Source organism: Achroia grisella, unplaced genomic scaffold (genome assembly GCF_030625045.1).
Source record: "Achroia grisella isolate CSIRO2021 unplaced genomic scaffold, CSIRO_AGI_Agris_v1 utg511, whole genome shotgun sequence".
Lineage (NCBI taxonomy): Eukaryota > Metazoa > Arthropoda > Insecta > Lepidoptera > Pyralidae > Achroia > Achroia grisella.
In genome coordinates, this window is record NW_026712905.1 from 2,421,279 (window position 1) to 2,448,177 (window position 26,899).

General features: G+C 31.8%; 2 protein-coding genes across 2 annotated transcripts; one reads left to right on the forward strand and one right to left on the reverse strand.

Annotated features, from left to right (window-relative positions):
• The first annotated feature begins 1,807 nt into the window (after nt 1-1,807).
• On the forward strand, nt 1,808-4,134 carry LOC131846431 (leucine-rich repeat-containing protein 71-like). Its single transcript, XM_059195722.1, has 2 exons — nt 1,808-2,102; nt 2,646-4,134. The coding sequence occupies exons 1-2, from the start codon at nt 1,913-1,915 to the stop codon at nt 4,010-4,012; spliced, it is 1,557 nt and encodes a 518-aa protein (XP_059051705.1). The 5' UTR covers nt 1,808-1,912; the 3' UTR covers nt 4,013-4,134.
• A 131-nt stretch (nt 4,135-4,265) lies between these two features.
• LOC131846432 (collagen alpha-1(I) chain-like) lies at nt 4,266-18,065 on the reverse strand. The gene is made up of 3 exons (XM_059195723.1): nt 18,038-18,065; nt 14,472-14,531; nt 4,266-5,947 (listed from the first exon to the last, which is right to left on the reverse strand). The coding sequence occupies exons 2-3, from the start codon at nt 14,494-14,496 to the stop codon at nt 4,473-4,475; spliced, it is 1,500 nt and encodes a 499-aa protein (XP_059051706.1). The 5' UTR covers nt 14,497-14,531; nt 18,038-18,065; the 3' UTR covers nt 4,266-4,472.
• Between the last annotated feature and the right edge of the window lie 8,834 nt (nt 18,066-26,899).

Sequence of the window (26,899 nt, forward strand, 5' to 3'; positions counted from 1 at the left end):
CGAAATGTATGCTAAAAACTTTTTTTTTTTTTTTACGCTTAATTCAATAATTTATTTCCACAAAACAATTTTATTTTACGGGTGTATAAATTAGTAGGTAAGTAGTAAGTAATCGAAATCTCTCATGAGAGATCATTATAAGTAATTCTATCTCTTTTACCCAATTTGCCAGTATATATAAATAAAATTGCCATGACTGAAAATGAAAGTAATTTTTCCGAGCAATATAATTGTAACAGTATTTGTGTGCTGCTATTTTAATAATAGGCAAAGAAGTAGGAAGTAGATTTGACATAATATTAGCGTCCCGATTTTGACTTAACATTTCTAAAATAGGTATGCTCAGAAAATAATTTCTCTCTCTATTCAACGAACGTTGAAAATATAAAAGCGTTCGTTCGGTTTGCAATTGAAGATAAAATGGTTTATAATCCCAATTTGACTTGCAATTATAAAATAGAAATAGAAATAATCTTTATTCAAGAGATAAACTTAGTATAAGCTGTTTTGAATAGTTACATTTTTTTTTATTCTACCGCTGAGTCGGAATGCAGACTTATCACAAGAAGAAAAAGCAAGAAACTTGTGTGTTTCTTGTAATGAGTTTTGTAGCCGTGTCATATTATTGTCCATTGATTGTCAAAAATTGATATATTAATAGCAATAGAATTTTTAGTAAATTAAAACCATTTATTTAGTAATATGCGGTTTTAACTTTTAAATAAATGTTATACACAAACGTAAAGGTTAAACACATTGAAATTGAGCATTTTATTAATAATAATAATAATAATAATAATGAGTTATACTTCACTATTGTTATCTCAGATAAAGTAGTTATAGTAGTAGGCAATATCAAATCTTACACTTACAACTTACACATTTTACAATTGTTCACATTTCGCTAAGTATCTATATTTGAGGGCTAGCCTACGGCCTCGGATTCTAGTTGTTAACACAAAGATTTGTTGTGTTGTAACTAGAAATCGGTAGGATTCAAACTTTAGTTCTTTTGGTGTAATCTAAGCTAAAATTCATAATTAGTTTGATAATAATTATGAGTTCTGGGACTATTTTGATATGATGATTATACTACTAGACTGGTTACGAGTGATTTCTTCTATTTAATTCAATAACAATATAAATTATGTCTGAAGTTGCAAAACCAATCATTTTTATGGTAGGTAGATGTTACCATTCAGAATAAGCAGTAAAATAAAAAATATAACTATTCAAATTTCTTTCTTATATCAAGTTTATTTGAATAAATACTATTCCTATTTCAAACTCTGTACTATAAAATTATTTATACCACAAAATTTCGCAAAGTTTTACGACTGTTAACCCATTTGGGGTAGTCGATATATTCAACTGTCAACTGTTTTTACAATTTACCTCTGGTAGACATAGGCTGCCAGTGTATGTGTAATCGCGGGTATGTATTTTATATATACCCGCTACTACATCTGACATACTCGTGAATGGGTGCTGCATGCAATGGGTCTCGTCTGTTAGGGTTACGGAACCTGGTTATTTCCTTTTGACAAAATTGTAATAGCATTTGTTGGTGATTACTCTATTCTCAATTTAAAAACGATTCCGTATATTTGAAATATGTACAAGTTCATTTGACTTACTTTGTTCTTAGCTCGACAAGAAATTGAATAAAGATATTTTGATTGATATAAGGAAAGGTACATATATCTACCTGATGGAACTGAGTGGCTTACTTCTTTTACCTCCTTATTGTATTATTCGATAGTTTTATTAAAAAAAAGATTAAAATCAGAATAAATTGTCATTTTATACTTGTTTTTCATGACTTTACTTTAGTGAATTCTTTGAATAAATTTTATTTATAGTTGTATATTTATATTTATTGTAGTTAGATTTAATTAAATTTATTTATAAAATGAAAGTGTCCAGAATGGGGACAGTTAAATCAGTTCGATCTGTAAGATCGATGCGGTCCGTTAAATCTGTGCACAGCGTTTCAGATGACGATATCAAGGAGAATTTTGAGACCTATCTCCCTTTAATTTGCAGAAAGTTCCCAAAAGAAATACCATATCCTGTCATTGTCAAGAAGGAATACCAACGCGGTAAGCTTTTACAGACTATAATTATTCTTTATTTATAGAGGTATGTATCTGAGTGATACTTATATTAGTCAAATTCAGATATAAATTTTGTGACCCATCTATGATCTTTCTTTGATGAGCATAAACTTGTGTTTCTATCACGTGAAACATTATTAGACGAACCAATGTGTACGATGAATTTGCCATTGGTGTCAAATATTATAATTACGCTATTAAGTAGCGTGAATAGTGTGAATAATTTCTATCCACACTGCAAAAGTTCCAATATTTATCAGAATCATCCCTATGCCTAAAAATATTTTACATTGTAAATTCGTAAAGCACATTCCTTTAAGTAAGTCTATTTACTAATCTAATATTGAATATATTGCCATTGCTAATTCGATACCCGTGAATTATTGAAATTGCACAAAGACTCAATACCTGAGAGATACGGGTTAAATTCTTGTTAGAATGTATAATAAAAAAAAATTATCCTACAGATAAAATATATAAAATAGTTACTATAAGACATATTAAAATAAAATCGTGATGTGTTTTTAGATGGCTTCTTTCAATCACTTAAACAAGAGGAGACTGTAAAATATAAAAAAATAAGCGTGAAGCACCCTGTTTTGTCCAGCAAAGTCAGTACACGTGTGGATTTAGAAAAACTTGATGAAAAATTAATTAATGATACTAGCACGGAAATTGATTTACTAGCCGACGAAAATGCTATATTAATAATAGCTTTTTATGATAATATGAAACGTCTTACTGAAATTGTTCTTCATAAAACAAAGGTACCAAGAGCATTAATTCAAATAATCAGTTATTTAGCTCCGTCATATGAACAATTAACGAAATTATCTATACGATCTTGTCGTATTGACATGTATACTAATCACGAATTAGCTAAAATGCTTCCATTATCTTCGATAACCAATATATGCCTCGATGGATCCTTTGTACCAGAAGGAAATTATCACATTTTATTGGACGCAAAATGCGTGCGTCTCAGAAATATCTCTCTATGCAGATGTCAAATCAATGATGTAGTTTGCAAGTTAATAGCATTGAAGTTATGTCACCCATGTCCAGCCGAGAAGAGTTTATTGCTTCTAAATCTAACATCTAACCACATTACGGATATAGGAGCGAAGTACTTAGGTGAAGCTCTTAGAACAAATAGATGTTTACGATATTTGAACTTATCAGACAACCACATAGGTGATGACGGAGCTGGGTACATACTTGATGCTTTGCAATGTTTTTCTTTAACATATAATGAAAATATAAATAAACGTAAAAAGCATATTGAATATTTAAAAAAGAGACATGCAGTGTACTTGAAATATTTAAATGAATTATATGCAAATAGATCTAATGATGAATATAGCCAGAACAGTAAAATAAATAGTACTAAAAAAAAGAAAGGTTCAACAACTTCATTGAAAAGTAAATGCAGCTCAAGAAAAGAAACAAAAAAAGAAAATTTGCCCCTTTATTTGGAAGACAGTAAACATAGAGCTGAAATGATAGCCGGAGAATTGGTTGGACCTTTTCGTGATCCTTTCAGCAGTGGAGCAGTTAATCCAGAAAATGGACACTGTTATTGTCTCGGTAACATGGTACTTTGTTATTTGAATTTATCTTATAACAATTTGTCTTACTTGAGTGTTAATAAACTTTATAATGTATTACAATATCAAAGTACTGTAAAAAAACTAAACGAGACTGGTCTGATGAAAGTTATTTTAGATGGTAACTACATGCCAGTATTTTGTGACGAGTATAATTCTATTGTTGAATTTTTAAACAAAAGTTTGTCCAATTTTGGAGGAAAACTATTTTCAGAATTTGGCAGAAGGAAAAGTCGTACTGGTACAAGAATATCGATAGTGCCTGAACGTAACATACCAAAGAAATAAAATGCTGAATTTGTTTGATCATTTTCATTTTAATTAGTATGAAACATTTACACTTATATACAAAATATAGAAAAGAAAATTAAACTACATAGGAAATATCAATGTGTTCTTATTAGTAATGAAGCCACTGGGTTTGGTAACTTTATGAACTTTAATCACATTTTGAATGTAAATTTAATTAAACACTTACATGCTACACTCACTTATTTTCTAATACAAACAAATTCAAATTAAATAATCATGTTTCGAAAAAGAAATTTGGTTAGTAACAGATTAAAATATTATTTCAATTGAACGAGTAACACCGACCTAATTATTCTTTCACATAATGTTTGTACTGGCTCTTAACAATAAATTTTGGCAAATTTCAACCATTATAACATACCATTAAATGATATAAATTATATTTTAAATGAACTCATGCGCTTTTTATAATTATTGGTAAAAATAATTTCTTACATCAGTTTCTAGGTGGGAGATATTCTCTGTTAGGCTGAGTAACCGGAAATTGGGCATTACTTTGATTATCTTGCGGTCTTCCTGTTGGAAAACTGGGGCCACTTGGTCTACCTGATGGGTAACCTTGGCTACTTCCAGGGTAACCAGAACTAGTCGGTGTTGCAGGGAAAGATGTGTGTCCTTGTCCTTGGGAAGTACCCTCTGGACCTGAACTACCCGGATATGATGATTGTCCTTGAGATGGGGTATTCCCTGGATATGAAGATGAGATTTGGGCAGCAGAATTGCTTGGATATGAAGAAGTACCTTGAGGACTACTTGGATATGATGAAGGTCCTTGAGAACCTGTGCTTCCTTGATATAAGCTTGAGGGTGCTTGTGGTCTAGAATCGGCATAATTTCCTGAGGGATTTTGAGGTCTAGTACTTCCAGGGTAAGCAGAAGGTCCTTGGGGTGATAAACTTCCTTGATAGTTTCCAGATGATCCAGTACCCTGTAGGTTTTGTGAGTAGTCATTATTAGCATTGTTATAACTACCATGAGACGATCCTGTTATGGAGTAGTCATACAGATTAGCATTAAGGCCATAAAGACTAGGAGCAGAATTGCAATCAAATTGGTTCCACCAGACACAGACAAAAACTTGTTGAGAGAAAATTGTTCCATTAGGGCATAGGAAATCATAAGTTATATTATTGGCACAAACGTGAAATACTTGACAACGGGTTTCAACATCAGCGTAATAGCCTGGATAAGCTTGAGCGTCACATCTAAATGAAGTTTGTGGAATTTCTGTATAAATAGGATAATCTATATTGGGCTCTCCAGGGATAGCCGAATAATCGCCGCCTTCATAAGCTCCATTATTTCCGTTTTCATATCCATGTCCAAATCCTGATGAACCGGAGGCAAAGTCTTGTGAACTGGGTCTTGAACCAGCACTAGATCCAAATCCTGGCCCACTGGTTCCAAATCCAGGGTTAGTGGAACCAAACACAGGAGTGCTTGGTCTAGATCCTAACCCAGGTCCTGTAGCGCCAGGAGTATTAGTTCCAAAATTTGTATTTCCTGGTGCTGTTCCTGTTTGACCTGGATAACTTTGAGCTTGTCCTGGATATGTTGAACTTCCTTGATTAGGATACCCAGCAGAAGATGTATGGCTTTGCAAACTTGAACCTTGTGAAGGAAATCCAGTTTGAGGTTTTTGAGCAGACGACGGGTAGCCTGGACTTCCTTGACTACTAGTTGCACCAGACGAACCAGATGTATGGCTAGATGTTGATCCCGATACAGAACTGGTAAAATCTTGATTTGGAGGTATAGCAGGGAATGAGGGGGCTGTAGGAGAGCTTGGGTATCCGCCAGAAGGTCCTGTATGTGCTCCCACCGGTCGGCTCGGAGACGTCCCTTGCCCAAACGGAGTGTCAGGTTTATTGTACTCATATCCACTTTGGGCGAAGGTTAGAGCCAGTAACGCTGTAAATAGACAAAGAATATATATCAGAAAAAAAATAAGTATATATTTTAAACGCTAAATCGTTACTAAGGACTACGTTCCTCCGTTCCTAACTACCTGTCATTTCATTGTTATATTCCAAAACATACTATCATTGCACACAAGCAAGCTACTTAGAAGCAACGATCACAGACTGACACAGGTACTTATGCAAACGAACTGAATGTCTATCGTGGTTATCGGGTTGAGTAAAGCGTTTGTAGGTGGTCCACTAAAATAACACAAGTGGGAGATTTATACAAAGTTGCCTACGTATGTAGATGGGTACCTTCATTTCACCTATATACCCATACGTACAACCACAATGCGACATCATTTGCAAGATGAGATCGCGTGAGAGCCGTCACCCATAAGACAGACGGTTTTGCAACTGATCTAATGGGGAAAATATCCTTACGTAATGCTGTTTCGGAGAACCGTAACATATTAACACTAATGAGAACCCAGGATAATTTTCACAGCTCCATCTAGACCCAAACTAAACAAATGTTGTACTATATGTATATATTTTTTTGTAAATATCGTAGAAATCCAGACCGTACCTGACGGATCATACTTCTGATTTGTTGTGATGAACAAAGTGATTTCCTACCATGAATTACGCTCAAGTGGTTGAGACTTGAAATCTGGCTTACACCGAAAACAAATAAATTACTTTTGTAACTGACCCCCGGTAAAGAAAACGCCGATATAAAACCATAACTTAATCCGATGGACATTGGTACGCTCGTCCTCTATTGGATTGCATTTACAACAATACGACATTGACAATGCATGTGACTACCTCTTCTGGGATAAGAGTCGTGATGGTGTTATGACATTTCAAATACTTATCGTATAGTAATAAACGGTCAAGATGTGGCTCTTCGTAAAGCTGAATGATGCTAACTAATTATTAAGTATTGACTATCAGAAAATGTTGCGAAATACTAGACTAAGCGATATTTATATACAGCTGTTGTTAGAAGAGTAAATGATCCTAGAAGGGTGGCAATTTTGTTTAGTTACGACTATTTCGCGGTCTAAAAGCAGTACAAATTGCGAAAGTATCGCCTTGGGTATTAGGATTTGTAAAATAAAGCCCCAATCACTATCCCTTTACCTACAAAACAAAACACGTTGTTGATGGTCTTTATCTCAAAGCAATGCAGACGATATTCGAATAAAATTATGATTGTCATAGCTGGATGTCGTGATGATACGCAATTTGGTATTATTTCTCAGGAAATCACTTAATATAGCGTTAAAATATTCATTGTTTGGAAACAATGTAAAGCCCTGTGTACTCATATATAATACAATTTGATACTTTACCACTACAATGACGGCCTCGGTGGTCCAGTGATTGTGCACGCTGATTTACGACTACATCCCGATAGTCGCGGGTTCGAATACAATGCTAATATTTGTATGCATGAATATATATGTTTATTTATCTTTATATTTATAAAAAAATTATTCAATATATGTGCCTTATATTATGCTTCATGAAATAAAAAAGTAACACGCATAAATGGCTAAAATATCCTACTGCGACTGTTTGAGTTGTAATCTGCTATCTGTAGATTTTGCCAAGCTGAAGAGGAAACGCTACACATTTTATGTGGTTGCAATGTAGTCCATTCATGCATAAACGAAATATTTCCTTTGGAAACTATACTCTATCCTGAGGAGATAAGAACCAACGCTCCTAAGAATATCCTTCAATTCTTGCCCCTAACAGGTCTAGGTCTACTTTGAAAAAGAGGCTGGACAAAGAATCTATGTAAGTCGTAGTACTAAGGTCTAAAGCCCCTGGCAATAGCCCAAACCCATAAAAATATAGTCAGCTAGTAGTAAATCGACTATGACTGCTTTTTTAAGATAAAATGACTTATGTCCATTCTTGTAATATAATGTATTTTCATACCAAAATTAAAGAAAATCTATTCAGCTGTTTGCTCGTGAATAGCTAGTATCTTCTTATTCTAGTATCTTCTTCTAATAAACTAAGCTGCTAATATTAACACGATAATTTTGTTCGTTAGCTTTTTCAAAGTGACCAGCCCTTTGAAAAGTATTACCTTTTTGACCTCCGTTGATGGTAGTGTCGAAATTTCAAATAGAAGAGTTATGTTACGACATAGTCTTACATTTTCACCGCACGGCGGCGCCACTCGTGTATAATCGTCACGAAATAGAACAAGGAAGTTCTATAACTAGACAACTGGAGTGCTCTATTTGGTAACATCTAGACTAGTGTCTTAATTACTAGATCATAGCGGTCATATTGCCTTGTTGAAAAGCTGTCGGAAATTGAAGAGGTTACCAAGATCCGTGATAAGGCGCGAATACGTTCATTTATTACCGGGCGTTATGTCGCTTGCAATTTGCTTAAGTAACGCGGAGTCTTTTGAAACAGATGTGAGAAAATAGTCATAGATAAAATTGTGTTTTACATTTGGGAGTGGTTAATCGTTCGTCGTTGATGATTTAATGATACGCGCAAGTCGATGTCATGTTAATCACCATTTTTTGCAGTGACAAGACAATTTGTTCTTCACATTTTACATTTCTTCATCATTTCAGCCTAATGTGATTACTACATTTTGGGAGATGATGGACACAATAAGGAACTGTTTCGATACTATTGTTGTCTTTTTTTCGTCACTAAATCATATTGTAACTATATATGCATATATGATAATGTATTTTTTTATGGATGATCATGGAATTGTACTTCCGCCTGCACTAACGGTTTACGCTGGCGGGGCACCAGTAGAGGATGATAAGATGAGCATGAGGTTAGGTTGACCTAATTGCTAATTGATTAGCTCATTGTGACAAATTCAGCAAGATTTTATCACGATGATTTCCAGGGGAAACCGCGTGGAGGACAACCTGACATGGTACATTGCTAGCAATAAGATCAACAATCCCCTTTCCCCCTCCTAACGGATTTAATTAAAGCAAACAGCTACAATAAGCGTCAGTGGTCTACCGGTTTAGCACACCGCCTTACTTCAAGTGATTGTGGGTTCGATATACGGGATCGTACGATACGATTTGTATTCATGAGTATGATTGTTGGTTTAGTCTGGGTGTTTTCTATATATATTATGTATGTTTTAAGTATTTATGTCAGTTGCCTAGTGCTACAGTTTGTCTATAGTACAGATTAATAGCTCAAACCTCTTAATAAAACAAGGTAGATAAGATGCTTTGTAATTATTTTTATATGTACACATGAGAAAAAATGAGAGCTTGGTTTATAAAAATTCTACAGGCAATATAAGTTGTTCAATTCAAGTACTAACAGTACAGCTACAATGATTATATATCGTCATAGTCATCATAAGGAAGCATTTATTTCGCAATTAAGCCCTGCGGGTTGGTGATTTTATAAGTAATTTGGTAGGTCCAATTACTAACACATGTTGGTATGTTTTATTAAAAATTGCTGTTATGGACTTAGATGGAGATAAATCACAACATGTCAACTACTATTTGACCTCTGAAAATAGTTTAACAATACACAATAAATATTAATTTACATAACTACTGTAAATACTACCTTACAGTCTTCTTCTAGTTTATCAAACCAAATTTCTATGTAATTATCTCAGAACAATTTACACAGCGCCATCTAGTCTCAAGCTAAGCGCAGCTTATGTTATGGGTATTGACAACTGATATAAATACATAGATATATTTTTTGTAAATAATACATAATATACATAGAAAACTATCCGAAAAATACAAACAGGATTATACTCATAAATAGAAATAGTTATACCGAGCGAGGAATCCAAACTCGAACAGTAAACTAGAATAAATAAGAGAATTTTGAAATATTTTTAAACAGAACTTTTCAGAAAACCCTTCGAAATATTTTAAGCGTGTCTACAGATAAAGATAAAGAATCAATAAAACTGAATATAGGTACATATACTGACATGCAATAAAATGTCCTTGAAATATTTGGAAATTGAACTTAAAAGATAATTTGTACGTACGAAATATTCATTAAATTATAGATGGCATGTACAGAGGTCAGGTCACTATTGGTTTGTTGCATCTGTTATAGAAAAGTCCGCAAATGAATGGCCATAGACACGCCTTATGACATGGTTCTTTTTAATGTTGATAATTAATGGTTAGATAACAAATTCGATGTTGTGGCAGAGGTGAAAGGTGATTTCGTCAACAAGAGATGCTGTCTTCCTCTGGGTGCGTTTTGAAATAAAAGCATCAAATTAATTGTAATATTATATCAAATATATATTATACAAAACATGTTGCATATGTAAAACAGTTATTGCGATTTCGGTTATGGATTTTTAGATATCTATGTCCATTATCCTGATATTCAAATTTCATTTCTGAAATTTCAATTCTCTCAATTTTTTCAAATGACCGAACGGATATCGTTCAGTCATTTTATCTTAAAAGGTAAAAAAACAGGCAGACTGACACACGTCTGCATTTATGATATTAGTTTAATTAAATAAATGTTATCTAGCTCTTTTTTCTTGTAATGAAATAAAATATTATTATATATTTCTTTTTCATTTATTTACATACATATTATTAGATATATGAAGAGTTTCATGGTTTAGTGATTACTGTCCTTACGACTTACTCTAGAGTGATGAAAACACCAATAACAAACCAACCTCATTTTAGAGACTGCCGTAGGCTCGCACGATGAGTTAAATGTGTGTGTACTTTAGTTATACAATGTGAACAAGATAAAGCAATGGTAGAGTTGCGTCCATTTACGCGATATCATTAGCTATATAGCCAAATAAAAAATACATAATGATGCGATCTTATCATCTTTACATGGTGTATTATATTATACGAAATCCACTAATTTAGTTTTTAATACTTAATGACAAAGAACTCAAATATTGTTAGATTGAGTAAATAACAAAAGATTTTTTTTCTAGGAAGTGTGTAGAATTACACTATTATGTATATAATTAGTATAGAACATATTGTTTAAGATTCCGCATTACAACAACAAAAAAACATTTATAGTTTTAAATGGTTTTTATAGAACGAAATGACACAGGTTGACCTCAACGCGATTTGAAAAAATACCTCATATATTAGTATAGAGTTATCTATAAGGTGATGCTACCGGGGAAGATTAAGAAAAGAATGAAGAACGAAGAAAAAGAAAGAAGAACTCGATATGCCGACTATAATAACTTGCACCCTATGCCCGAGGAGGGTTGACATCAGACAGGCGGCCGGTTTTACTGAAGCTAAACTGAATCCATAACCTACTTCTCTGATATTATGATGATGATAAATATTGAGTCGAGGTTCTAATAACTGATTAAGAGAAATTACTAGTATTTTTTAATAAATACTTTTGTTTTTCGTATATATATATAAATATATATATATATATATATATATGTGGGAAAAGGATTTATGCGTATTGCGTATTGTAATATTTGAATAAATAATATAATATTATAAAAGTGTTCCTCAAGTGTCATCTACGATATTTCCACTAAATATATATAACTCAAATGTGACTAAGAAAGAACTAAGGGGATAAAATAGGGGATGAAAGTTTGTATAAATTTTCTTAGATTTTCGACTGATTGAACTGAAATTAAAGATTGGAGCTACTATGATGAAGACGTTCGCTTAAATAGGATTTTGATAAATTCAACCCCCATGGGGATAAAATAAGGGATGATGCAGAATGTAAATGTATTATTTTGAACCTATCAGTACCTAATTGAACGAATAAATTAAGACTAACAAATAATTTTTAGTTCTTCAGGCTACTTTTATTTTAGAAAAATAAAGTTAAATTCTACGCGAACGAAGTCGCGGGAACAGCTAGTTCCCACATATATTTACTATGTATATGATGCTGGTATCTTGAGCATGAGTTTATTATTAGGTGACATACCCAGTCGCAAATTTAAGTACAAAATCTCATACTGCGCAAGCTTCATTTCACTTAAGAAAATCGCGGCAGAGAAATAAACTGGTGAATGAACACAACTTTATATAAATTGAGTTTAATTCTAAAATATTCTTAACTGTTACATTTGACACTAGCGTCTCATAGCAATTTCATCAGGTTTGAACGTATACGCAATAATTAAATATAATCTGTAATAATAAATAGAAAAATTATATAAGACGTTTTTGAATACGTACAGTGGTTGCACGTATATGGAAATTCACAAAATTCGCATTCTCGCATAACAATATTAATTTAGGCGACACAGTATGCGATTTTATGAGTTTGTTTACTTCTTATTGTAGCATTTCTAATAGTTTTCTTAAATATTCCACAGTTATTGTGTTATTTTAGGTAAACAAGTATACGTAACTTGGTGATATGAATAAACAACAAAGTGTGAATTGTTATTTTTCTTTTAACTAAAAATAATATAATACATTCATAATAATATATCACTATTTTGGACATCATATCTTTAATTTTTTTAATATTTATTGTTACTTTATCATTTTTTAAAAGCATTTTTTTTCACATTTTGACTGTATTGAGTTGACTAGAAAAGATCTCTTTTAAAGATAACTCCTCCTTTGTTAACATTATTTCTAATGAACATACTTAAATAATGTATTTAAATTAATAATAATACACTTATAGACAGTAGTAATTAATATATAATAAATAAATAATGTATTTAAAGTCCAATAAACAATATAATACACTTATAGATAGTAGTAATTAATATATAACAAAGGTATTGGCAACCATCATCACTCATATTGGTGACACATTGCCTCACCTGCAATGGTAGCCGGTTCAACCCCACATTAAAACATTTTTACAATAAAAAAGTCGATATTTTTTATCACTAAATACATATACCGTCCAATTTTATTAGCTACTTCAGTTTAGAAGAATTGGTTGTAAAATCAAGGGGTACAGTTTTTATTATTATTTAAGCAGTTGGCTAGACATGATTTAGAATATCTGTACGAAGCTTTTATAACTATTGTCTAAAAGTTAGAGGAATAAAAACTGCTAAATTATTGTTGGTTCTCACTGAAGACAATGACTTTAAAAGTATATTAAATCTAGCAAATAAAATAGGAGTATGACCTCGAGTTAAACAATTTATGGGATTATTAGCGCTACACAACAACGTATATACACGTTGTTTAGAAGATGTGCAAACATAGAATATAAAGGTACCTTTGGTATTAAAAACTTAGGAAGTTAAATAAAACAAAATCTTGTATAATCCTATATAAAATGTATAATCCCTAGTTTTAAAGTACTCCTGTGTTCTGTAGTAAATAAGTAAATTAAGCTAACGAGCCTGAAATTTATTATCCAGGTTAATAGTTATTATTATTAACTAAAAAAGGTATCAAACGTACCCAACAAAATGTGGACATGTCAAAAGCTCCCATGGACTTCAATAGTTGACAATGAAAAAAAATCTGAGTACCCCGTTTATTATAAATTAGTGGACCCTGGACCAATTTATATTAATTAATTAAGACACTGCATCATATCATAATAATATTAGAAACTACGCATAATTTTTTTAGTTGCAAATAAAGTAATTATCCATATTGTTTTAATATGCACATCGTGGTATGGGGATTAGTAATAGCACCGTTAAGATAATATTACATGTAATGGGAACTAATGACCCAATTGCTTGCAATGTAGGTACTACATGGTACCACTGGAGCAGCCAGGTGAACCATTCCATTATTGCGCATTAAAAAGTATATACTCATCTGATACTCTCCGGGTGGTATAGGTTATTTTTGCAAATGTAACTAAACGTAATCACAAGCCGCAACGAATGGAGTTATCTCAGTATTAGATGAGTAAGTGAAACAAATTAATTAAATATTATGTCATTATTTAACTTATATGTAAATATATGTAAACTATCATTATTTAGAAAATAAGATAAAAAAAATGTATTCACACTCAGAGACGTCAAATGGTTACTTAAGCAGTTCTTTGGCGTAGATTTAAAAAAATGTCCAACTCAATGACTGCTAATAGTTGATTAGTAGCAAGAGATTTTTTAAATTTTATATACAAATTCTGGTGTCACAATGTTGTTACAATACTCCTCCGACACGGATTGACCGATTTTATGAAATTTTATATGCATATTCAGTTGATCTGAAAATTGGCTACTATCTATATTTCATACCCCTAAGTTATAAGGGTTATCCACCCCTAACATTTTATTTTTATTTTAAGGACAACTATTATTTATAATTTGACATTTAAAATACATACAACCTTAAATTTTCATCCTTCTATCATCAACCCTATCTTTTAATGAAGATTTTCATTTATATGGCGAAACAACGTTTGCCTGTTATCTACATACTAGCTGATTCCAGCTGGTATGTAGACAACAGTCTTTCATAGTGGCTGTCATTATCGGATAGTGCTGTAACATTTGACGACTCATGGTTAGTAATGACATGAAAAAATTAGATACAAAAAAATATACTTACAACAAAATGTTATCGAACGCAACATGTTGCCGGTGCTGCTATCCTAGACCTAGACTAAACCTGTAAAAAAGAAAACACTATTAAAAAAAGACATATGAACCTACAACATTTTTTTTAAACTGTATGGTGGAAATATATTAATCTTTTGTCCGTGGCGAAATAGGGGTTTTAATTATTTTTACTTAATGGAGATGATACGTCACGTAGGTAGCATTATCTGTTCAATTAGTATGTTTCTGACACAACTACAACTAATATATAAATATATATACTACTATATTTTCAAGTAGTTTGAAAATATATGTTTATGTATATTTATTGTCCAAAATATTTAGAACTGTGTTGCAGTTGTATCACATCTACCTAGGTTTTTTATGGTAACTGGAATGGCAAAACATCAGACGTGATGGTAGGTGGCAATCGTCACCTATATACTCATACATGTAGCACCTTGAATATATCTTAAGCACAGATGCAATTATTACAAGAAAAACATAAACTGAATATAATCGATATCTCGGTTGATTATGTAGGTACATTTCTATAATTTGAAATTCGTTAAGCATTTCGTTTACCTAACGGAAAACAAATAAAGTATTTGTTCTTTAAATATTAAATTTAGATATATTTACTATTAAACTGTTTATACATATAAGTATTCATTTTGTTTGGATCCCCCTGCTGAGTGTAGTGTTGCTTTCTTCATAAAAAACTGATCTTTCTTTTAGTTTGAGTTTATATCGTTTATTACATATTTAGAATGAATGAAAACAATGATTTTTTAAAAATTTAAATCATACGGTGCAAAGTGTGGAATAAAATTTATAGTAGATACAATAAAAATACAAGTGTGTTACCACAAATGCCTTATTATTACTTTCTTCCTAATCTACCTATATATATATTTTACTAAACTGATTTTATTTTTATTTGTTTTAATTATAAATTCTTATGTGTTTAACTGATTATGTGACTACACTCTACTTCAAGGTTAGTATAGTATACCAGTATGGTGCAATACAAAGATCACCAATTTGAAGTTACCAGTAAGTTGTCCCAATTAACTTGTTAACTAGATAACTAGCAGGAAATTGAATTCGTTTAAGATTTATCTCACAGATAGAGAATGAAGACGCATGCACATAATGTCTATTGTTTGAAACGTAACTTGTAACTCGATTTAAATACATTTTGATAAGGATCAATTAAGCAATAATTTATTTGTGATAAAAGTGCCGTGAGGTCATCCTTTTCGTGTGGGATTTCAAGTTTTGTTAATTGGATTGCGAATCGTCGTTATTAACGCTTGATAAAGACAATGTAATTATTTTTTTAAAAAGCTGTATTGGGCAAAGGAATCAGATGCAATTAGTGATCTCTATATTTTTCATCACGCGCATTCTCTATAATTTATATACATAAAAAGTAGGTTTATTCTATGTGTTTTCTGAGTACATAACACATAATTTGTTTCTTTATTTGTATCAATATTAAAAATAAATAAAGATCAGATCATATTATATATATAGATATGTGACGCTATTAAAATACGTACGTAAATCGATGTCACAAAAGCGATTTATAGATTTTTTATGCAATGGCAAACGTAGTGCTGGTCTACTTAATGGTAAGTGGTAACCGTCATCTATATATATAAACAGCACTACAGACATCACGTCATCACATCACGTGACGCCCGTGATGCCACACATGTGTTAACATTCCGAAGGACCAAGAAGTCGGTTCTGTAAGTTCACATCACACATCTTATACTGGACACTGGATTCAAAATATATCTACCCAGCGAAATGTGGGCATGTCAAATATTACGTTCATAATAACATCGACATTAGACAATGCCTCTGACTAACCCATCTGGGATTGACCTCCACGCGGTTGCCCCTGGAAACCATTCTGACATATTCCTGGTGAATTTGTCACGATGGGCCAACTGACCTGATCTCATCCTCATCTTATCATCCTCCATTGGTGCCCCGCTAGCGTAAGTCGATAGCTCAGGCGGGTGCACCATATATAATATATATAATTATAGGAAACATATACAAACACGATTAACTTTATGTGAGAATTGAACCAGTGTGATCGGGGCGTTATGCTAAACCACTAGGCCATCGCGACTGTCATAATAAATCATCAAGATCATGATACAGACAGGAAGACTTCCTTCCATAATGTGTTTAAGATAGGCGTAACAATGGCAAAGAAACTGATTAAGTTCACAACATGTGAGACAATCTGTATTGTAGTTATATAGGTAACATTGTTTGGGCATATGTAAAAACGCGGCCAATAATGAGAAAAGAATTTTAAACTGGTATTGTCACAAACACTCGAGATGCCGAGTCATTTTTAACCAACTTCCAAAGTGAGGATATTAATTTGGCTTCTATTTTCTTTATAGTGTACATTGAATATAGTATAAATTGATATAAATAATAATAAATAAATAAGTTATTTAGGGACAGAAACAATTCACAAATTTTTCAATATAATGTATAGAAATAAGTTTTTTTTTTATTTACTGTTCAGGCAATTTACTATTTATAAAGTTCAATTTACATTGTGTTTAAAATTATACAATTTTTGATGCTAATAAATTTATCAACATCAACACTATAAAAAGACTGTTCGAACACAAAATACCATTATTCTATAAACTGTCAATTTGTACAAAATATAACACAACATTTAAACTTTACATAGTTTAAGTGGAATATAAATTTGTAGTCATGAATAATATACGGACGGAAATCGAACTCTGGATCACCATCAATTCGCTAAACCGCTTAGATATTCATAAAAAGGTAAGAAGTCTAAGCAAAGTATTTAAGACATAACTATTTCTTAATTTCACAGGATATAGATATGTGACGTTGTGGCACAGGGTTTCTTATAAAATCGATATTTTTAATACATTGTTCATCACGTATGAACGATGTTTCAAAATAACGGTTTTTTAAGATATTTTATACTTAACGCAGATTCGGTATGGATTATTATATGTTAATATAAACAACTGTTTGGATCGATATAATTTACTTAATGACATTTAAATTGTATTTAAAGACAGAAAATTTGACAATATAGTATTTTGAATAAATATTAAATATATTGTATGTTTATTTTGCACTAATATTTTACAACTATGTACGGATTTTTTAATCAAATTTCCACACATAGTTATTAAATATTAGACTTTGTAATAATACATAAGTATGTATTGTTTTAAATTTGATGCGGTCAGTATTTATACGTATAATTAGTAACAATCAAGGGATCCTACTACATTCTATTTTAAAATAAAACGTGGTAAGATACCATGATTTTTACTATAAGAATAAATACAAAACAAAAGTATTAACACTAATTTCTGTCAAAAACTTTTTTTCCAAAAGCACAATTGAAATTCTCACTTTCAACTAAACACTACACCTATCCGATGTTCTGAGACATATCCTTAATAACACATTAGAAATTCCATTTTTAAAAAATACACTTCTAAATTTTGAATATCGAACTAGTTTTTTTTTTTCAAAATGACTCACCGTGTGCGTACGGAGTGATAGCGTGTGGACACGGACTGCGCAGATGAACGCACGCGCAGGCTTTTATGACCGTTGCTATAGCAACCACCACTGCTCATGAAGGGATGCCTTCAGTACATCGTGCATATTAGTTGGTTTACAAATAAGTGTTTCAACTATAGATTTGTGGTTAAAGCTTAGTGCCCTACGGTTAAATTAAAGAAGAGAACTGTTACATTGTTGTAAAATATGATGTAAATCTGACCCACACTACTATTTCAATATGCTAGGTTACTTTATTTTACGTTCAATTATCAATGGATCTTTAAGATAATGCTTAAACTTAAATGTCAAGAAAGGAACTAAAAGTATTTCGATTAACGAAGGTAATCATTGTTGATTAACTATTTTGGGTTAATTTTACAACCAAAATAATTCTACTAACGTAACGGTAGATATGTACTAACACTAGACAAAATACTAAATAAGGACATTAGGTATAAATTTATAATAGGTAGGTATCTAAGAAAGAACTTTATGAATATAAATAAAGTATAAATCAGGGCGACACAAAAAATTGAGTTAATTTATATTTACACTGACTCTCTGGTGATGGAAATATAGTGAAGTATAAATATAAAACTAAAAGCTTTATATAAGCTAAGCTTTTGACTTTTCTTTTTCAGTAAATTAAAATGACTAAACTATATTAATTAAATACATTTATTGTAAATCTTAATAATAATATTAGACGTGAAAATATTTTTTGTAACATTTCCACGAAAATAATACTGAACCGATTTTGATGAAACTTTACAGTATTATATGTAGCTAATACATCAGAATAACACATAGGCTATAACTTGAAAAGATATTATAATTATAAATTGGGATTAGATATTATAAATTGGGCGAAATAAAGGTTAAGGAAGTGTTTATCTTATGTCATAATAAAATCAGATTCTAGTGAAACCTGCACAATTCGATAAGACCATGTGATTACACTGCTTTCTATTGGTCTAGTTAATCGATAATTCGATAGCCATCGCAATCGAATGGAATTCGGCATCGATCTGTAGATGCATCTCGACATCTGCAAATGGCTGGCGTCTGCCGATCTGTGTTTTATGCTCGTTACCTAAGTAATTTGATGCCCAGTGACAATATCAGGTCGTTATTTCCATGGACTTTCAATCTGTTCTTTAATGAGAGTTGTTTTTTGAACTTACATAAATGGGAAACAATGTCCTATATGATTAAATTATTTAGATTTTTCTTAGTGTAGTGCAGATGAAGAGTACATATTGGAAATTGATTATATGATATTTTTCTAATTAATATGATATTATTATAGATATAGTATTTTTTAAATATATTTGACATCTTTTTACAACCACACGAAGCAATGAAGCAATGGTTGGGAAACCAGTGGTATGCGGGTTGAAGACCACCACTAGTCCGTAAGTCCAACCTTTTAAGGTATTGTAGGAGATATGCATATAGAGATATTTAAACTTGTATTTATCTGAGACAGAGTTTTCACAAATTTGCTTGCAATATGCTTTTTATTTTTTTTAATTAACACAGCGCAAATTAAAAAAAACTAAAATACTCATATAAATGCTCAGACATTTTTTTGTAAATACATATTATTATATATATATATATATAGAAAATACCAATACAATATTATAATAACAGTATTGATATTAAATACCAATACCGATATACAAACATTGAATACAAATGTTTGTACCATGCGAGGAATCGATACCTGTAAGCATCAGAAGTAAATCGGTGTGCTAAGCCGCTAGACCACTGAGGGCGTCAAATATATTACGTCTATATGTATTTGTATAAATTCTCTAGTACTCATAACACAAGCTCTGCTTAGCTTGAGACTAGATGGCGCTGTGTCAATTGTCCTGATCTTATTAATATCTTTTAAGAAAGAATTAGCTCTTTTCTTGAAGGTTTCATTGTCGTATGGTTCGGAAATACCATTTCTGGAAGGTGATTCCGCAATGTAGTTGTGAGTGGCAAAAAGTTTCTGGAAAAACGCACGGTAGAGGATCACCATCCATCCAGATGATCGGGATTCATGTTTATAGGAGTCATTTACTGCTTACTATCCACCTGATGGTAAAATTGTTTGGGATTCCAGTTAAACAAAAATGGATTTTATACTTAAAACTCTCAGGTTTTTAATAATAATATTAAAAATCCATTATTCGCATAGCGTCACCTACTACATAATTCAAGTTTTATTTATTAAACTTGAATTTTGTGACAAAACATGAGAACTGATAAACATACTAGAATACTTTTTTATTGCAAATACATATGATACTTATGATATTTAGTATAACAACACCAATATATGCAGTCATAGTAATGGATACAAATGTTTGTATTAAGCAAGGAACGAACTCGCGACCGTTGGAACTTGAGGACTTGCTAAACTGTTAGATCATCGAGGATAGTCAATTAGATATGGTTTTCAACCACAATCGTTGACGGAATGTTTATAATTCCAGTTTATTGTGTAGGCTCATATGTGAATATTTTTTGTATAGATTCTAACAATATATTTATAATAGTTACAGATTTGTATTGCGTCATACGTGATAATATCAGTTATCTGTGGAACGAATAACAATACTACAATAAAACCGACAGAGCACGACTCCGACTTACACATGGAGGGTTCTGAACAAGTCTATACTAATGTTATTAAGTGGAAATATTTGAATGATCTTTTGTATGTTTGAAAAAGGATAAACTCAAGAATACTTGAACGATTTTAATAATTATTATAAATAATAAAATAATTGAGATAGATGGAGATCGACGACCGCGCTGGACTAGCAGTTGAGCACACCTTACGTTTATCGAAAGATGGCCACAGGTTTGATTTCTCGCACGATTTGAATTTGTGATAGTCTGGATGTTTTGTATTATTTATGTATTTACAAGAAACAAATATTTTACTCACTCATTTCAATGTTTGCAAATACTGCTGGACTGCTTCCAGTCAAATTCAACTTCAAAATCTTTATCTGTGAAGTACAGATAACAAAGGTCCTACAACAAATAACAGCTGTTACCGTCATCTGTAATTACTACTAATTACGCGTATAAATGTTACAAAAACATATATTTATGTCTTCTCCCCGTTATGGTAGGAGTCACGGGGTCGTATGTGCATTCTACCGCCACTCTGGAAGTGTACCAAAAGAAATAGGATATAAATTTAAATATGATTATTGTAAGTTAATTCCAAAATTTTGGGGAAAAAATTTGATCTCTTGGAGTTTTACAATTGTATTATGAGTGAACTAAAGGTATTTAAAACTAGTCTAAATTTCTAGTCGAAGAGACAAATTCGTTGTTTTGGATTTGGCTCTATCAATCTTTGCGGCTCGGAACCCTAAAACTGAGTAATTAATGACCACCGCCCGTAGCCGATTCACAATATTACGGTAATTAACAATATCACATGAGGTTTTTGCGATTGTTTCCTATAGTTATAATTAAGAGTGATATTTTTTATCCTATGTACCTATTGTACCTGCTAAATTTTGTGACGTCATATTTCAAATATAATATATACAAGTATTAATATAAAAAATATGTATTATTAACGAAAAATAAAAATTTAAACTTTCTGAGTATCATATTAATATTATAAAGGCGAAAGTTTGTAAGTCTGGATGGATGCATGTTTGTTACTCTTTCACACAACAACTACAAAACGAATTTTGATGAATCTTTGCAGTGATATAGCTTATAGATACATCATATAATTTAAAAAGATATTATGTAAATTGAGCGAAATATGATAAATATCAAGTAAGTGAGATGTAGACAAAGTTGCGCGGATCAGCTAGTATCTAATACAATTCCAAAATATGTGACGACCAAATAAAGACAAGAGGGAAGGGTAGAATTCAGGAAATTAGTTTAACATACTTTATATACATATTTATATTGTGCGGTAATCGAACCTACAATGCACAAGCTATCAACAAAGTTTTTAATGAAATTAATAGATTTTGCTTTCGAAAAATTGAAGCAAATACAAATACAATACGTAGTCACTCTATGCAGTTGGTTACAGATTACGTATATCACTTGACGTTCATTCTTCATGTTTGGTGTCGTGTCGTGACCTTGACATGACTTTTGGGTCACAAAGTCGGATACTGCCATTGACATTATGATGCCTCTTTAAAAGCATAATGACGGGAAACGGTTAACAATTTCTATAATAAATGTCCATATTATGTATTGATGATATCTCTTTGTTTAGCAAAGTCTATTCAATTTAATTCAATACAGTGCGATCGCAGATAAACAAAAAAAAAACATGATTGCCCGCAACACTATTAGCACCTCTGATTAATAAATGAATGAATGAATGAATGTAAAACTATTTATTGTTCCTCTCACAGAAAGAAATTAACAATTACATAAATTAATATGTACCTACATCAAATAAAAAAAAAATGTACTGCCACCTTTTCAAAATTAAAAAAATATATTTTGTATTCAGGTAACCCAATTTTTACTTATTTCATGTCTCGACTAAGGCTTTACTCTTAACATAGCTTATATAGTTTTGAACTATTTCTCATTTATTAGGTTATATTTTCTTTATTTATTAGTAAGTCTTTATTTTATTGTCGGCAACGCGCACGTGACACCCCTGGTGTCTCAGGCATCAATAGTCAACCATAACCATTTACCATTAGATGGGCCGTATACTTGTTTGCCACCATGTTTATTTTAAATGTATACATTATAGGACTATGACGGAGAATATACGCTACTTTAAACAATCACCTGTCACATCCGATAAGGAAACGATATTACCACGACCTGAGTCGAGGTTCGAACTCCTAGACTAAAATCGTAAGATGCATTGTATACATCAGCGTCCTCAGACTAAAATATCCTTGCAGGAGTTGGCCTTCAGTCCCTTCAAAAGTCTTATCGCGGGTTCATTTTTTGAAGTTAAGACTGTAAAGTCCAGTTGTGGCCAACAGCATTAAAATAGTTTATTAGAGACAGATCTAATTTTATATGAAACTGACTGTACATACTAATCACGTCATAACAGCCAGCATGATCGAAATATGATTGAATTTTAACCTATGAGTAATACGTATCGAATCATTGCAATATAATTTGATTAGTTCATGCTGCAGTTACCTCTAGGCAAATAACCATAGGTACCTCGAATGTATTTAGGGAATGGCAACGGTCACTTTGGTCTAGGGGTTTAGTATATCGCCTTGCTTCCGATGGGTCGATCGTTCGATCCCTTGCAGTATACATATATTTGTACTCCTGTTTACAATTGTTTATATCGGTCGTTTTGTCTTCGTCCGCGTGGAATAAACAACGAATTCCCATACAAACCTTCCTACCCTATTTTATTTTACACCCTTTTAAGGGTAAATTTTTTAAAGTTATATTTATTCATATTTAATCAATAACCTAAAATATAAGTTGTAAGGTTCTAGCTTTAAAAATGACAATGCCATACAACATTTCATCTCCCTTTTTAATCCCTTACAACGCATTTTTCACTTTAAAAAGTTTTCTCAGGGTCTAGACTATCTGTGTGGCAAATTTCATTTAAATCAGTTCAGTAGTTTTGGCGTGAAAGCCCGACAAACAGACAGATAGAGTTACTTTCGCATTTACTATATTAAAGTATGAAGTCTACGGTACTCTTCGTGACTGTAATCGATGATTGCCGATTTTTGTGGACTAAATTAAACTGTCTACGTATTTTGAAGTTTTATTGTTGTAGGTATAACAATAAAACTTCAAAATACGTAGTAATAATAATTTATACTAAAACACAGCATGGTTTGTAAGCTACTTGTCGGCTAAAATAGGACCGCCTGAACCACCTATGCTTTGTTTAAAGTTTACCTAAAATGGATATGTTATGGATAGAATGTATGTTTTTATTCTAATAACAAGATAATTGTGATTTCGTAAGGCGACACATTAATATTCACACCTACCATTCATATTTGAAGTTAACTAAACAATCGAACAATAGATATTTGATGTGTTATCGACTTTTTGTTGAATATAACGCTCGCACGACACCCCTAAAATTCAATGGGCATGCATGTGTCTAATTCTTAGTAGGCTGTGACTGAACTTCAATAAATAATGGAATAAAACAATTTACATACGTAATTCTTACTCAGTTTAATTGCGCAATAAAACTTTTAATTGGTGGCTTGTTTATAAGAAATTGGTCACCCTGATAATTTAGATTCTCTTCTAGAAAAAATAGTTTAGTATAGTTTAGTATAGTATGGTACAACTGATATTAATTTTTTTAATGTAATTGGAATGACAAATAACCTTATGGTAAGTCGTTCACAACGTCACGTTAATATGTCATACCATTCATACAGCAATCCTATGAATTATGATGTCATGCCTTTGTTTCAGGCGTCCATAAGCTACGGTAACCGCTTACCATCAGATAGGCCGTATGCTAGTTTGCCCACGGTGGTAGTATAAAAAAATTACTCTCTTCCTGTACTTTCGCTGCCTAATCTCGTTCTAAAATTACAAAACAGGTTGCAAAGCAAGTTGATTGGCAACAGAAATAGGTGAGATGGAGGTACCCATTTTACAAAGTTATACGATCCTACCGCAGTTGCTCGGGTTAATTTACTTTGTTATTACCCTCTTTATGACAAACACAATTGCATAAAGAGGAGAATTAGTAGTACCATTACATTTCTATCGACATAAAGTAAGATACACCTTAATTAATTTTTTTTTTACTGTATTTACTATATTGTTTTTTTTTTTTTATCGACATAGTTTTCTTGTGTTACTAATAATATCGTTTTTGTGGGATATATTTCTTATTCTGTTTTTTTACAGGACATCCGAATAAATTTGTAAAATTAACTTTATGTAGTTATATATCTGTAGGTAACAAGAGTTAAACATTTTAAACCCGACGCTTAATAAAGCAATTGTTAAGAGCATGTTAGAAAAATACAACTATTAAATGATGGTTATTTTCCAGAAAACTCTACTACTCTTTACAAGAATGTCCAAAATATTAAACGTTTCCTTGATCTCTTTTTGAAAGTTTCAATTAAATCATTCAAATGTACTTATATGTTCAAATTTACCTACTTATATATATGTATATGTACTACTTCTCCCACAATCATCCAATTATATTTTGAGCAATGCTTAAGTGATTTGTTCTAGGGTCGAAGGTCGAACGAGTTTTTATAATGGTTGGAACTGTGATGGCAATGTGAAACACCTGCTTTCGTGTCTTCCTCTGACAAGATGATTACAGTAAATAGACACACAGGTGTATTACTGTTATATGCAATTAATATATTTTGGAAATAATGTTTTACGTTAATAACATAAGATTCCACTTTTAAATATCCATCAATGCTGTAACAACATTGCCGGATAGCAGAAGTTGCTACTCTTGCTAGCATTTGCTAATACCAGCGCACTCACTCCTGGCTAAACATAATATAACAAAGAAATAATTACGAAATAGAATATTTTCATCTTCTCTTGAATATAAAATAATACTTTCAACAACAACATTTTGTATATTACCGCTGTCTACACTACAAAATTAAACATAGAGCTACTAATAACAACAGTAACAATTTAGAATAGTTCAATATTATCTTATCTGTGGTTCTACTGACTACCAACTAATAAATAATACGACTAGGTATGTGTTGGGTTTTGTTTTATACTACTTTTCAGGTATTCGTCATTTAGAACGAAATAATGTTTGTGTGATTTGTTCAATTCTTCCCCATAGAAAGCTGAAAAACTCGTTCAAAGCTTAATAGTACCATTTACCTGTACAAACTCTAATCTGAGTATAAAAATGTCATTTGTATGTATTGTTTTTTTCTTAATCTAACCTTACGAACCGAAACTAAATCAATGACCTCTTGAAATAATTTTACGGCCCTGGGCTGGCTTAATGCTGCAATGCATACCATACCATTATTGTTCTATTACTGAGCATGTTCTTTCTTAAAAGATGTAGCATATTCCTACCAAGATACGAATGTATCAATATATTATGTTGAAATAAATTGTAACAACTACCAATGAAATATTGATAATAAGTATTTGTAAAAAACCAAAAGGTTACGCCACACCCCCAGTTTGTTATAAGAACGTGATACCTGTTAGGGACGATTTGTAACAAAATATATGATCACAGCGGTATTGAGGCCAAATGAAGATGATCGTAGCGTTATTAAATTTTCGTACATACGGAAATTCTCATGAGTGAACCAAACATTGTAAGACTGCAGTTATTATGGTAATCATGATGAGTTTAATCATTTTGTTTGTTCACATTGCATAGCGGACGCGAAATATGGTAGTCGCATCCAGCGGCCATAAAAATTTTTAATTTATTGACTTTTTAATTTATTAAAATAATACTACACTTTTAGTACTAACTACATATAATTAAAATAGGTGTGACACCGTTCGATGCTAGAAAGCGTTTTTCAGATATATGAAATTATAATTAAAATAGGTGTGACATTCTTCGTTGCCTACAATTTCTGCTCTTCAGCACTTTTCGATGCTACTGCATATGTAAACGAATGTGTCTAAAAGAACTTATAAGGTTTACAAAACTTTGTACAAAGTTGCCACAAGAATATAGACAGCGTTTTTCAGATATATGAAATTAACAATATTCTGGAATTGCTTCTTTTATGTCCAATCTCTTCAAGTATACATATAGGCGATGGTTGACACTTAAGGGTGATGGTAACATCGGACGGACCTTCTTGCTTTTTTACTTGTCTTGATTGCTATTTAATA